The sequence below is a fragment of the Phascolarctos cinereus genome, unplaced genomic scaffold (assembly GCF_003287225.1).
Source record: "Phascolarctos cinereus isolate Bilbo 61053 unplaced genomic scaffold, phaCin_HiC Scaffold_4;HRSCAF=312, whole genome shotgun sequence".
In the NCBI taxonomy this organism is placed as follows: Eukaryota; Metazoa; Chordata; class Mammalia; order Diprotodontia; family Phascolarctidae; genus Phascolarctos; species Phascolarctos cinereus.
The window spans coordinates 562576804-562589346 of NW_027555847.1; the positions used below are offsets into that span (position 1 = coordinate 562576804).

General features: G+C 40.6%; 1 protein-coding gene across 6 annotated transcripts in view; it reads left to right on the plus strand.

Annotated features, from left to right (window-relative positions):
* ADTRP (androgen dependent TFPI regulating protein) overlaps positions 1-9427 on the plus strand; it is a 144545-nt gene extending 135118 nt beyond the window's left edge. For all 6 annotated transcript variants that reach the window (XM_078153606.1, XM_078153604.1, XM_078153605.1 and 3 more), the window contains one exon: positions 4518-9427. In XM_078153606.1, coding sequence (XP_078009732.1) covers positions 4518-4576 — 59 coding nt within the window. In that variant the 3' untranslated portion in view covers positions 4577-9427. The remainder of the gene's footprint in view (positions 1-4517) is intronic.
* The last annotated feature ends 3116 nt before the right edge of the window (positions 9428-12543 follow it).

Genomic DNA, 12543 nt, shown 5'->3' on the forward strand with positions numbered 1-12543 from the left:
TGTCTCCCATTTAAAGATCTTTACAAACCAGCCCCTTCCTAACTTCCTAATTTTCTTATGTTGTCTTATTTCCCTCTATCCATGCCTTTGCTCTGACTACAACTTTCTTTGTTCATAGTGCAATGTTCTTTGCCATGAGAGATCAATCAATTTTAAAAATCAATAAACATTTATTAAGCACCCACTATGTGCCAGGCACAAGGCAGCTAGGTGACAGGGAGACCTGAGTTCAAATCTGACCTCAGACACTTACTAGCTATGTTACCCTAGGCAAATCTCTTAACCCTGTTTGTCTGAGTTTCCTCATCTGTAAAATGTGCTAGAGAAGGAAATGGCAAATCATTACAGTATCTGTTCCAAGAAAAATCTTAAATGGAGTCACAAAGAGTCAGATATAATTGAAAAATGACTAAACAATATGTGCCAGGCAAAGTGCCAAGTGCTAGGGATGCAAAAAAAAAAGATAGTCCCTATCTTTGGGGATATTACAGTTATAATCATGGCATATCAAGCATTTAAATTGGCAATGTTATGAGAGAATCAGTAGATTTGTACATGTTCAGTTTTCCTTTAACGAAAACAGCCATTTGTGTTGAGTTCAGGGTCAGCTGAGGTTAATACATATATGAAACAGACAAATTTTGTGTATTTTCTGAATTCTATACTCACCATGCTCTGTAGGTTGGTAAAGTTCATATTAGATTAAACTACCTATAAATTTGCATTTATCTGCAGTAACATACAATCCAAAATTGTGCAGCATGTCTGGCTAACCTGGTATGCCCTGGCACAATCATTGAGAACCACTAGTCAATTCTGAGAAGTCCAATGAGACTATTTGATGGAGGCCGAGGTAAACTCTGATCCACTTGCAATGCCCATCTGTCCCCTTGATAACTGAACTCTGCAGGCCTCCCCATAGACTCTTCTCAGAATGGTTAAGATCCCCCACACTCCTCAAAGAATGATCTGTATTTCTTTGTTGTTGGTGGTAACAACTGAGGTTGGTTTGAGGGGTTAGAGAACAGTTTGGAAAGAGAAGTGATAGCAAGCTATAGGAAGTTGTGGGAACCCTCAGAGAGACTGCAGAATGGAAAGGGTTGAGAACAGTTGGATTATACCAAGGAGGTCCTTGAAAAGAATTTGTCATTTATTCAAATAACCTTATGATTTATGCAAGACACTCTAAATAGCACTGTGATTGTTTACAATGAAAACAGGAGGAATTATTTTTGTCCCAGAAAAGCTTATAACCTAATGGGAGAAGGGAAAACACTTCACTCTAAATTTAATAAGCTGAAGCACTAAAGCTATCCATAGGTTACAGCTGCATATTAATAGTAAGAGATTGCTGTAGAAATTGGGAACAATGATGATGATGATGATGATGGTGACAACGATGATGATCATGATAACTGAACACTTTAAGGTATGCAAAGGACTACATACATGTTAACTCATTTGATCCTGAAAACAGTCAATCAGTAAACCTTTATTGTATGCCTACTATGTGCTAATCACTGTAGTAAGAGCTGGGGACACAAAGAAAGACATGAACTGGATGTCCTCAAGCTCATGGGCAAGTCTAAGTACAGAGATAAGATAGCATAGGCAATCCTAAAAGAAAATCCATCAACAAAACTAGGAGAGAAAGAGAAAAATATTGAGACAGGCTACTACCACAAGGCCTACCTACTATTATCCCAAATTTATAGATGAGGAACCTAAGAGACTTACCTAGGGACACATAGGTGGGAAGTATCTGAGTCAACACTTGAACTCAGGTCTTCCTGTTTGTATGTCTGATACACTATCCACTCTGCCACCTAGTTGCCTCAAATAGGTGGGGAATAGAATGAATAGAATAGAAAATGGTTATTGCTCACTGAAGGCTGATTCTTCATGACCCCATTTGGGGTTTTCTTGGCAAAGATACTGGAATGGTTTGCCATTTCCTTCTCCAGCCCATTTTACAGATGACAAACTGAGACAAACAGGGTTAAGTGACCTGCCCAGGGTCACAGAGTTAGTAAGTGTCTGAAGTCAGTTTTGAACTCATCCTGTTTCCAGGCCTGGTGCCATATCCACTGTACTACCTAGTTGCCCCTTTCCTATGTAGGACATTGCATTTGGAGTCACAAGATGTGAAAGCAAATCTTAGCTCTCCTATGCAACTCTCTTTTGGATCTTGGGCAAGTCACAGTGTTGCTCTAAGGGGGCTGGACTTGATGGTCTCTAAGCTCCCAGACAGCTGTAAATCCTATGAAAAATGTAGTTTAGTAGACAGGTTAGGGAAGGACCTCCCCTGGAGTAGATACAAAGGTTTTAATCTGGAAGGCTCATGAAAACTTATTCTTACATTTTGAGTGTGGGAATTTACAAATTAGAAATAGCAAACACTATAAATCATGACCTGGTTTATTGTTTTATTGATTATATAGTCTTAAGAAAGTGATGGAAAAAATGTTAATACTGAAGATTAAACTTTAAAGTATATAGTGCCCACACTTTTTTTTTAAACCTAGTTGTTAAATATTTACCAGCATATCCTTAGAAGTAGTTTAGCTTGGAGGGAGCTAAGAGTGTACAGCCAGTAAAATAAGAATGGTTAAGTAAACAACAACAACAATAATAATATATGATACTTAAAGGTTTGCAAAGCCCTTTACAATATTACTTTATTTTATCCTCACAACCTTGGGAGGTAGATGCTATTTTAATCCCTATTTTACAGATGAGGAAACAGAGGCAGGCAAAGGTTAAGTTTATCTGCCCAGAGTCACACAGCAAAGAAATGTCTGAGGCTAAATTTGAACTCAGGTCTAGTACACTATCCACTGTGCCACTTAATTGTCTAAACAAACAGTGGAGAGAACCTAGAAGACTATATCTAAGTTTTAATTTGATTCAAGAGTCAAGATCAGGTTCTAGCTTTGGGAGCACATATACTATTATAGAGATTAGGGCAGCTAGGATGCTCAGTGCATAGAATGTTAAACTTGTAGTTAGAAAGCACCAAGTTCAAATTCTGGTTTGAACAATTACTACCTATGTGATCCTGTGCAAGTCATTTAACCTTGGTATACCTCAGTTTCCTTCTATGTAAACTAGGGATGGTAATACTACTTAACTCCCACGGCTGTTGTGAGTATAAAATGAGATAACACGTATAAAGTCCTTCAGAAACCTAGAAGTGCTATATAAATTCCAGCTGTCATTATTATTAGATTAGCACAGCAGAAACAGAAGGAAGAAATGTCTGTCAGAGTATTCTTTTTGAAGAGTCAAGAGAGAACAATTGTAGGTTTCTGTGGAAGGCAGTGATTTTAAAATACAGAAAGATGTGTACTTCTGGCGTGTGTACATAGGCCAGGTTTAGAAACAGAAGGCTGTTGTAGTAACCATAGAACGATGTGATTAGAACCTAGAACAGGTGTGGGTCTTCAGAGGTGGAGAAGAAAGCAGCCGAGAAAAAACCAGCAATATTTGTCAATCGATTAACAAGCATTTCTTAAGAGCATGCTATGTGCCAGGTACTGCACTAGATGTCATGGACCCCAAAACAGAAGGCAAACATTCCTTGCCTTTCAGGAACTTACATTCTAACAGATGAGAGAATATGCCCATATGCAGGTATATGGAAAATATACCCAAAATGCATGTAAGGAACTTGGAGTTGCTGGAAGAATAACCATCACAAATTCAAGGTTGCACTCCTAAAATTATATAGCTCATGAGCCCCTACCAATGTGTTTGCCTATTGATAGTCTGCCAAAGAACACAATTAGCTTATTTACTGAAAAAGCATTCTAAGAAAAAGAGCAACACATTGGGAGGGCAGTGGGGGTCCAAAGAGGACCCCAAGGTTAGGACTTTAAGGCTGTGAAGATTTATAACCCTTAACTGTGAGTTTGCAAACCTAATGCCTGGATAAATGGCTTTTCTAAAAATGCAATCCCCTAGTTTTATTATAAGGAGTAGGTTGCCCCGTGGTAATCCTATTTGAAAACAATAAATAAATCTGCCAGGACACTCCACCTAGGCAAGGCAAATTGATTTGGTGAGAAGTCAGGAGAACGGCCCATAATGAGATCAGCCTATGTTCTTCCCTTTCTCGTTTGTTATGATGTTTTCCTTCCCAGCAGTAGTTTCACTGTCTTCTAGCATGCTGTGTGCAAACATCTGCCAAAGCCACCAGCCCTCATCACTTGTCCCATTTTAGATGTGCAGTGCTCCTTAAAGGTAAATACCTGAATTTGTTAACTAGGTAACAGCAAGTGTCAGGCATCAGACTAGAGAGACAAAAATGTGATGTTATTAAGGCAGCTACTGTCCAAAGGTGCCTATGTGTTTCGAGTCTTGTGAACTTGATTTTAAAGTCGTTTTAATGATCTTTTGCACAGACCTTGGGAAAGCATCTTCCCTCTTTGCACCCAAGGTAGTAATGATTCTTCATCTCTTCTGGAAGATTCAGCAGGCAAACCCAAATAGCTCGTCTCTCCTTTCTCTCTTTGCAGGTGATCAAATACAACAGCTCACAAAAAAGGAAGTGATCTGGATCTGTCCAATGCCCTGAAAAGGAAGAAGACTAGAAAAATGCCAGAGAATTAAATCCTTTGATCTGGAGGCAACATTTTGTTTGTCTGCTTCTGAGGGCAAACTCAGTGTGTCTGTTAAGACAGATAAAACCTACAAAGCGTGTTGGGGGGGGTGGGGGAGGCTGCTGTGGGGTAAGGCGAATGGACCATATTAAACAAAAGGATTAGAAGATGGTGATTTGATTGACCCTTATGGTTTATAGTACATACCAAAGACATAACTCTGGTCTACTCAGAGTTTGTATTCCTTCTTCTTGATCTCCAAAGGGAATGTGGCCTTTGGTTAAAACCTGTTCTCCCAGCCAGAGTACAGAGAAACTCATTTATGAGGGAACAGCCTGCCATTCCTACAAGAGCTTCTGTGAATTGATTAAATTTAGGGATTGCTGTTGCCTTTTCCTCCGTGTCTGGAAAGAAGATGAGCAGAAGGGCCTTGGTGCTGCAGTCTTCTCCTCCCAGAATGACAATGATTTGATGAAAGTGATAGTGCAGTGTGGCAAGGGGTGCCCATATGGGAGAAATCAACGAGCCAACATCTGGGGTAGCAGACCTCAAAGTCTCCAATGATGTTGATGATGATGGAGATCTCCACTTTGGGCAGGATCAATTAAGGAAATAAATGCTAGACATTATCTTTGTGAACATGATCTAGGCAGAAAGGTAATCTGATTATAATGATGACCAAGATTGCTTTCATATGAAACATTAAGCTCATGGCTTAAGGAAATGGTGATGTGATTAGCAAATATATTCACGGAATCTGCTTTGAGTTTCCTAATGTCTTTTTGAGTATTCATTGACAGCAATGTCTAACTGGTTAGCACACAGATTAAATATACCATGATGGCTAAATAGAACTGAAACAGATGTCCTGTCATTAGGGCCATCCCTGGTGGGTTCTGGGACTAGGGGAAACCCTGAGGGCCTTGTGATTTGTTGTTTTTATTCAAATGAAAGTTGGTTGGGCAATCTTGAAGGAGAAAAGAAGGCAAAGCCGAAGGCATATCAAGCACTTACCATGTGCCAGGCACTGTGCTAAACGCTGAGGATACAAATACAAGTAAAAAGAAAGATGATTCCTGCCCTCATGAAGCTTACATTTTAATTCGGCAAGACAATACATAAAAAAGGAGGTGAAAATGGATTTGGCAAAAATGGGGGGTGAGAGGAGCATGTGACTAAGGCCAGAGAGTCAGAAACACTCTCTGAGAGAAATAAAGCGTGGTTGATCTGGGTCCATCCATAAAAAGAGGCACTGGAAGGAACTTGTCAACAAGAGGAGGAGGTGAGCATGGCAGAAGGATGTTCCAAGGTGAGCTGCAACATATAGCCAAAAGGTTATGGCAGAGGCGGGGCACGGAGAGGGACACAGGATGAATAATGGCTCTTACCAGCCAGCCGGGATCAGTCCTTTCTGTATCCCTTTCCACCTCTTTATATGACAAGGAAACCAAAGGTGCCTGAAAAAAAATTTGCAAGATGGCTTTCCATAATTGTAGTAGAAAGAACACTGCATTTGATATCAGTCACTTGACTTTGAATCTTGTCCAAACTGAAGTATGGTTGCCTGTGAGACCTTGAACCCATCACTTATCCTCTCTGGACCTGGAGTTCTTAACTATAATACCTGTGTGTGTGTGTGGTGTGTGTGTGTGTGTGTGTGTGTGTATACACACACATATATGTACATATATATCTACATATGTATATATTATGTATGTATATACATGGGTACATATTATATGTATCTATACATATGTATGTTTACCTACATATGTGTCTGTCTGTAAATACATATAGTTGGAAAGAAATCTATATTTAAATAGTTTCTTTTGCAATCCTATATTTTATTTTATACGTTAAAAATTTAATTTTGGAAAGGGATCCATAGACTTCATCAGGCTGCCCAAGGGGTCCAGGACACAAAAGAGGTTACAAACACCACCCCCATGTTCCCCACCCCCAGCTTTAGGGGTGGTGTTTTCCTCCTTCCTCAACTGCAGATGATCTCTAAATGCCCTTGCAGTTCTCTGTGTTCCTGTAACCCTGAGTATTATCATTGCTGGAATGATGCTGAAACTTTTAATCATGTCTCCGTTGTCTTGGGAATTCAGTTCAACCTGAGAGCTGCAAGACTAGGCAAGAATTCCGTCTAGTCTGACATCAGAAAGGACCATAGTCTCACAGAGGTTCAGCATATCAGGGCATTCCTGCCCCCAGGGGAGGAAGTACCAGTTTAAATCTTCAATAATGCGGTGTTGTGGAGGATGCACTGGCTTTTATTTAAGTGAATGTACATACTTGGTAATAAAATAAACCACAGGTGACTCACTGATATTAAATGTCTGGGGCCGGGATTCAAACCCAGGTCTTCAAACCCAGTTCACTTTCCATGACATCACCATGTCTCTCTCATATGAAACCAATTTAGAGTCTGGATCTAGGTCTGGCTGTGTTCCCTTGAACTGTGAGTATATTAACCCCATTTCCCCCTCCACCCACCCCCAAAGGCCATCTTCTTTTCAAGCTATTTTCAGCTCAACTGTACCTACTCGTTTGCAACACTTGTCATAACAGGAAGCCAGTTTCACATACTGTAATCCCCCAAACACGTTTCAGCTGCACGTGGAGAGCCAGGGTGGGCTGAAGGAAGAGCAGGGAGATTAGGCCCTGGGAGAAAGCAGCCAGCAGCTAATGCTAGGCTCAGCACAGCTCCCAGGATGCAGCCTCTCCAGGCCCAAAGCCTCCAACACCAACATCCAGACAATCTTGTTTTCTTCCAAATGGAGTTGGTGCCTTTTTTTTTTTAATAAAGCATTTGAGTAGGCAGCAGAGGCAGTAGAACTGTTTATTTATAGCTGTGAATTTTCAGTGCTGTATAAATTAGAAATCATTGCTGAATGAGGTCCTCGCCCACTCACACACGCAGGGCTGCTATCTGTGAGTCCTTTCACACAGTTTGACTGTACACAGTCTAAAATGGGAGAAAATGACATGCTCCGAGTCAAATGACAGAGTCACAGCTAAACTGCAAGGCAGAAAACCAGCAATTATTTTTCCTCGGCACAATATGGGGAGTACGACAGGTGCAATTATCCAATATTATTTAACAGTGGCGGTTTGTGGTATAGGGAGAAAATAAAGGTTTCCGTGTCTTGATGGGGGGAGGAGGGAGAAAGAAAGAAAGAACCTGCCTCATAGTTCCTATTTCCTATTTCCTAGGATTAAGCATTGTTTTGTAAAGTGAAACTGGCCATCTTGAAAAGGGAAGGAGGCCAGAATCACCTGGATCTCCCATCCCCTATCTCTCATCCTCAAACCTGACTTCCGGATGGCCCCAAGGGTGACCAGGAAGAATTACAGGTAGTTTTAAGGACTCTAGCCTCAACTAGCCCATTTGTGGACCCAGTCAGACACAGGTCCCTGTAAGTTTGTCTTTAGGGCACTTCTTCCTTTCCCTTTCAGAGTCTCCATTTCTTTTTTGTAAATTCCACTACCACCCGGGCAATGCAGATCAGGAAAGGCAGCATGGGATCGTGAAAAGAACATTGGTTTCAAAATCAGAAGACCTGAGTTTGAATCTTGGCTCTGTTACTTAGCACTTGTGTGACATTGGGCAAGTCACTTCTCTGGGCCTCAGTTTCCTTATTTGTGGAAGGAGGAGATTGAACTAGATGATCTCTTAGGTCCCTTCCAGCCTTAAATTTTCTGATCTAGTGAGATACAGACTTCTCAAGGACAGGGACTTTCTCACTTTTGTATTTGTATGCCTAGGGTCCCTGGCATTCAGCTGGCATTTAATTAATAAATGCTTGTTGTATGGTTGATCCTAGCTGGCTCTTCAAATCTCCATGCTCATTCTTCCTGTCTCACCTCACAATTGTTTCTCCCACCAGGAATATCTTATCTCTTTCATTTACCTTAACCTAATCTTCCAAGCCATTCTTCATTTCCCACGTTCTCCAAGAAGTCTTCCCTCATTGCTCCTATTTACATTGGATTTCATTCTCTTCTGAGTTCTGATTACTCTGCAGATCAGTTACCACCCAGTTCAGCACAGAGTAAGGTCCCCTGCTATACAAACAGAGGTGTAATTTTGATAACAGCTAATAACATTTTAGTCATCATTTTTATGGCACTTAAAAATAGGCAAAACACTTTATAAATACCTGTTTTTATTCTCAAAACATCCCTGAGAAAGAAATGCTGTTATTATCCCCATTTAACAGATGACAAAACTGAGGCAATAGTTTGAGTGACTTGCCTAGGGCCACACAGCTAAGTATCTGAGGCAGGATATGAACTCTGGTCTTCCTAACTCGAAATCTAGCACCCCATCCACTGCACCCCTAACTGCCTCTGATTTTTATGGATGTATTTTTTTGCTTCTACAACCATAGCAATACCTTGCAGAAAAGCAGCTATCCCAAAGTTTAAAAAAATAAAAAGAAGAAGAAGAAGAAGAAGAAGAAGAAGAAGAAGAAGAAGAAGAAGAAGAAGAAGAAGAAAGAAGCAGTAGCAGTAGCAGCAGCAGCAGCACTGATCTGGCTTCGTTGTGTACTCTGTTGTCAGGCACCATAAAGAACCCTTTTGTGAAACAACATTCCGAATTTCACCAAATCAAACTGTTCCAGCATTTAGAGGTGATAAACACTCCTTTGGAAGACCAATCGAATCTGAAGAAAACCTTTCTGAGATTTTAGTTTCACAATCAGCAATTTAACACCCTTCCTTCCATCTCCCCCCCCCAAAAGTCTTTAGATTGTGATTGCTTTGTAATGTTTTTTTCTTTAACATTTTGGCAAATATAAAGGAATATTTCTGTCTCATTGTTGCTTGCTTCGTAACTATGCATTGTGGGGAAAACACACTATCTTTATAGCACTGGGCAGACAACTTTAGTTACATGTGATGGCCTGAGGACTTCTTGGAGAAACTTCTTTTCTTCCACTGAAAGAAAGTTTCCTGGGAGTTGGTTCAGAAGGTAAGCCTGTGTTTTGTTCCTTTGTTTGTTTTGAGAAGCTTAGGTTCTGTAATAGCTAGAGAGGTGACTTCAAAGCTTGGAAAAGGCGTGGATTCAGTTCTCACCTTTGACCCACAATGTCTGTCTGATCTTTAACCTTTCAGTGTACTAGGCCAACTTTCCTCATCTGGGAGTTCTTGATGCCAATAAAAATACAAATCCCTATCTCTATGTGTGGAGGCAGCTAGATGGCTCAGTGGCTAGAGTGCTGGGCCTGGAGTCAGGAAGACCTGACTTCAAAAGCAGCCTCAGACACTTACTAGCTGTGTGACCCTGGGCAAATCACTTGATCCTGTTTGCCTCAGTTTCCCTATCTGTAAAATGAGCTGTAGAAGGAAATGGCAAACCACTCCAGTATCTTTGCCATGAAAACCCCAAATGGGGTTATGAAGAGTTGGATATGATTGAACAACTATATCCCTATGTGTAGTTTTTCTCCCCCGCTAGAATATAGGCACCTTGAGGGCCAGTATAAGGTCTTATACTTCTGTTTTCCCCTAGGGCTTCAAGCATAGTCCTAGTAATGCCATCAAGCCATAGAAAGTTCAAGTTGGAAGGGACCTTAGGGCTCATCTCACCCTGGCCCCATTTTTTGCCAGTGAAGAAACTGAGAGTCAGAGAGGTCAAGTCAATCACCCAAGGTCAGAAGTAGAATCTGATCCTTTTTTTTTTTTTTACTGTAAATCTGTTGGCTACACTGTGGGATGCTGATAGTGGTAAGGGCAGCTAGATAACAGTGGATAGAGTGCTGAGTCAGGAAGACCCAAGTTCAAATCGTGCCTATTTCACTTGCTAGCTGTGTGACCCTGGGCAATTCACTTAACCCATTTGCCTCAGTTTTCACATCAGTAAAATGAACCAGAAAAGGAAATGGCAGATTAGTATCTTTGCCAAGAAAACCCCAAATGGGGTCAGGAAGAGTTAGACATAACTGAAATGACTGAACAACAACAGTGGTGGTTAAGTTCAGACCAAGTTAGAGGAGGGCAGCCTTGCAATAAGCTGGTGGGGCAGATATTTGGGGACAGATGGCCCTTTCCTAGACTGTAGGATTACCTCATATGTAGATCTAGCCTTGGGGTACGACCTGGGTTACAGGCAATAAGGGGTAGTAGAACAAACACTTCCTTGGAGTCAGACAACCTCGATTTGAAGCATAGAACTGATTGTGATTATGTGTAGGAGCTTGGCCAAATCGCTTCACGTCAGTTTCCTAATCCACAAAGTGCAGGAGTTTGACTAAAAGCCTTCTTCCAGTGCTATGGGCTATGATCATGCTTTGTCTGTGCCAAATGTAGTAGAGCAGAGGAAACAGCATGCAGTGAGTGGCCCATGAGTAGTGCTGCCTCTGTCCTGGCACACTTTCTCAGTTTAATAACACCCTTTCAAATACGGACATAGGGAGAGAAGGGGCAGGAAATGTTACCCTGCAGGGAATAAGTTGTTATAATAAAGCTGTTGGACCATTTTGTCCCTATCACCATCATTATTTGACATCATTGCAATACTGTGCATAAGCACAGATGAAAATGGCATCTACTTCTGATGTGGTTTAAAGAACTAGGAGGTCCCTCAAGACCCACAGAAAAATGTGACTGACATATGAAATTCCTATTCTAGGGGCTCAAAGTCTTTCATTCCACAGTGGGGAGGGAGGAAGAGAGAGAGAGAGAGAGAGAGACAGACAAATGGACACCGAGACAGACAAACATTGAGAGACACAAAGACAGACACAAGCAGGCAGGCAAGCAGGTGGAGAGACAAAGACAGAGCTGAGAAAGAGACAGAGAGTGCTCCAGCGATAACACTGCTAGGTCTAGATCCCAAAGACGTCCAAAAAAAGGGAAAAGGACCTATTAGTACAAAAATATTTATAGCAGCTCTTTTTGTGGTAGCTAAGAATTGGATATCAAAGGGATGCCCATCAACTGGGGAATGGCTAAACAAGCTGTGGTATATGATTGTAATGGAATATTATTGTGCTGTAAGACATGACAAGCAGGATAATTTCAGAAAAACCTGGAAAGACTTACATGAACTGACATATTATAAAGTGAACAGAACCAGGAGAATGCTGTGCACAGTAACAGCAATATTGTTCAATGAAGAATTGTGAATGACTTAACTACTTAGCTATTCTCAGCAATACAATGATCCAAGACAATCCCAAAGGACTAAAGATGAAGCATACCATCTGCCTCCAGAGAAAGAATTGATATGTTTGGATACAGACTGAAGTGTGCTATTTTTTCACTTTCTTTCTTTCATTTTTTTCTTTTATTCAAATATTCTTGTACAGAATGACTAATATGGAAATGTTTTACATAATTGGACATGTATAACCTGTATCTGATTGTTTACTGTTTAAGGGAAGGAGGAGGAGAGGGAAGGACAGAATTTGGAACTCAAAACTTTAAGTAAAAATGTTTAAAAAAATTTAAAAGGGAGAGGAGGCTGTATGGTGTGGACTTGGCCAAGAAATGTCATAGGGACCTGATTCTAGGAAAGAATAGAAAAACATTCATAATTTGAACCTTGGTATTTCAGGGACTGGGTTCCTAGTTCTGGTATTTGTGTGTGTGAGGGTATAAAATGGGTACTATGGCCAAAGAGCAAGCAGCATGGTATGGTGATGGCCAGGTAATGTCTTCCTTTACTTTTAAAACCACTGATCTATGGAGGGAAGGACGGAAAGAAGGAAAAAAGGAAGGAAGGAAGGAAGGAAAAAAGGTCAAATAGAAGAAAAGATTAAATACAACATGTAGTTATGATCTGAAAATTTATAAGCCTATTTTTAAAAAAAAGCATCATTAAATCATCATCATCATCATCATCACTATTACTTGAACTAATATGTCAGTAAAGACCTAACAGAAAACAGAAAAAAAGAGAAAGAGACAAAGAGAGAGAGAATGAGAGAGA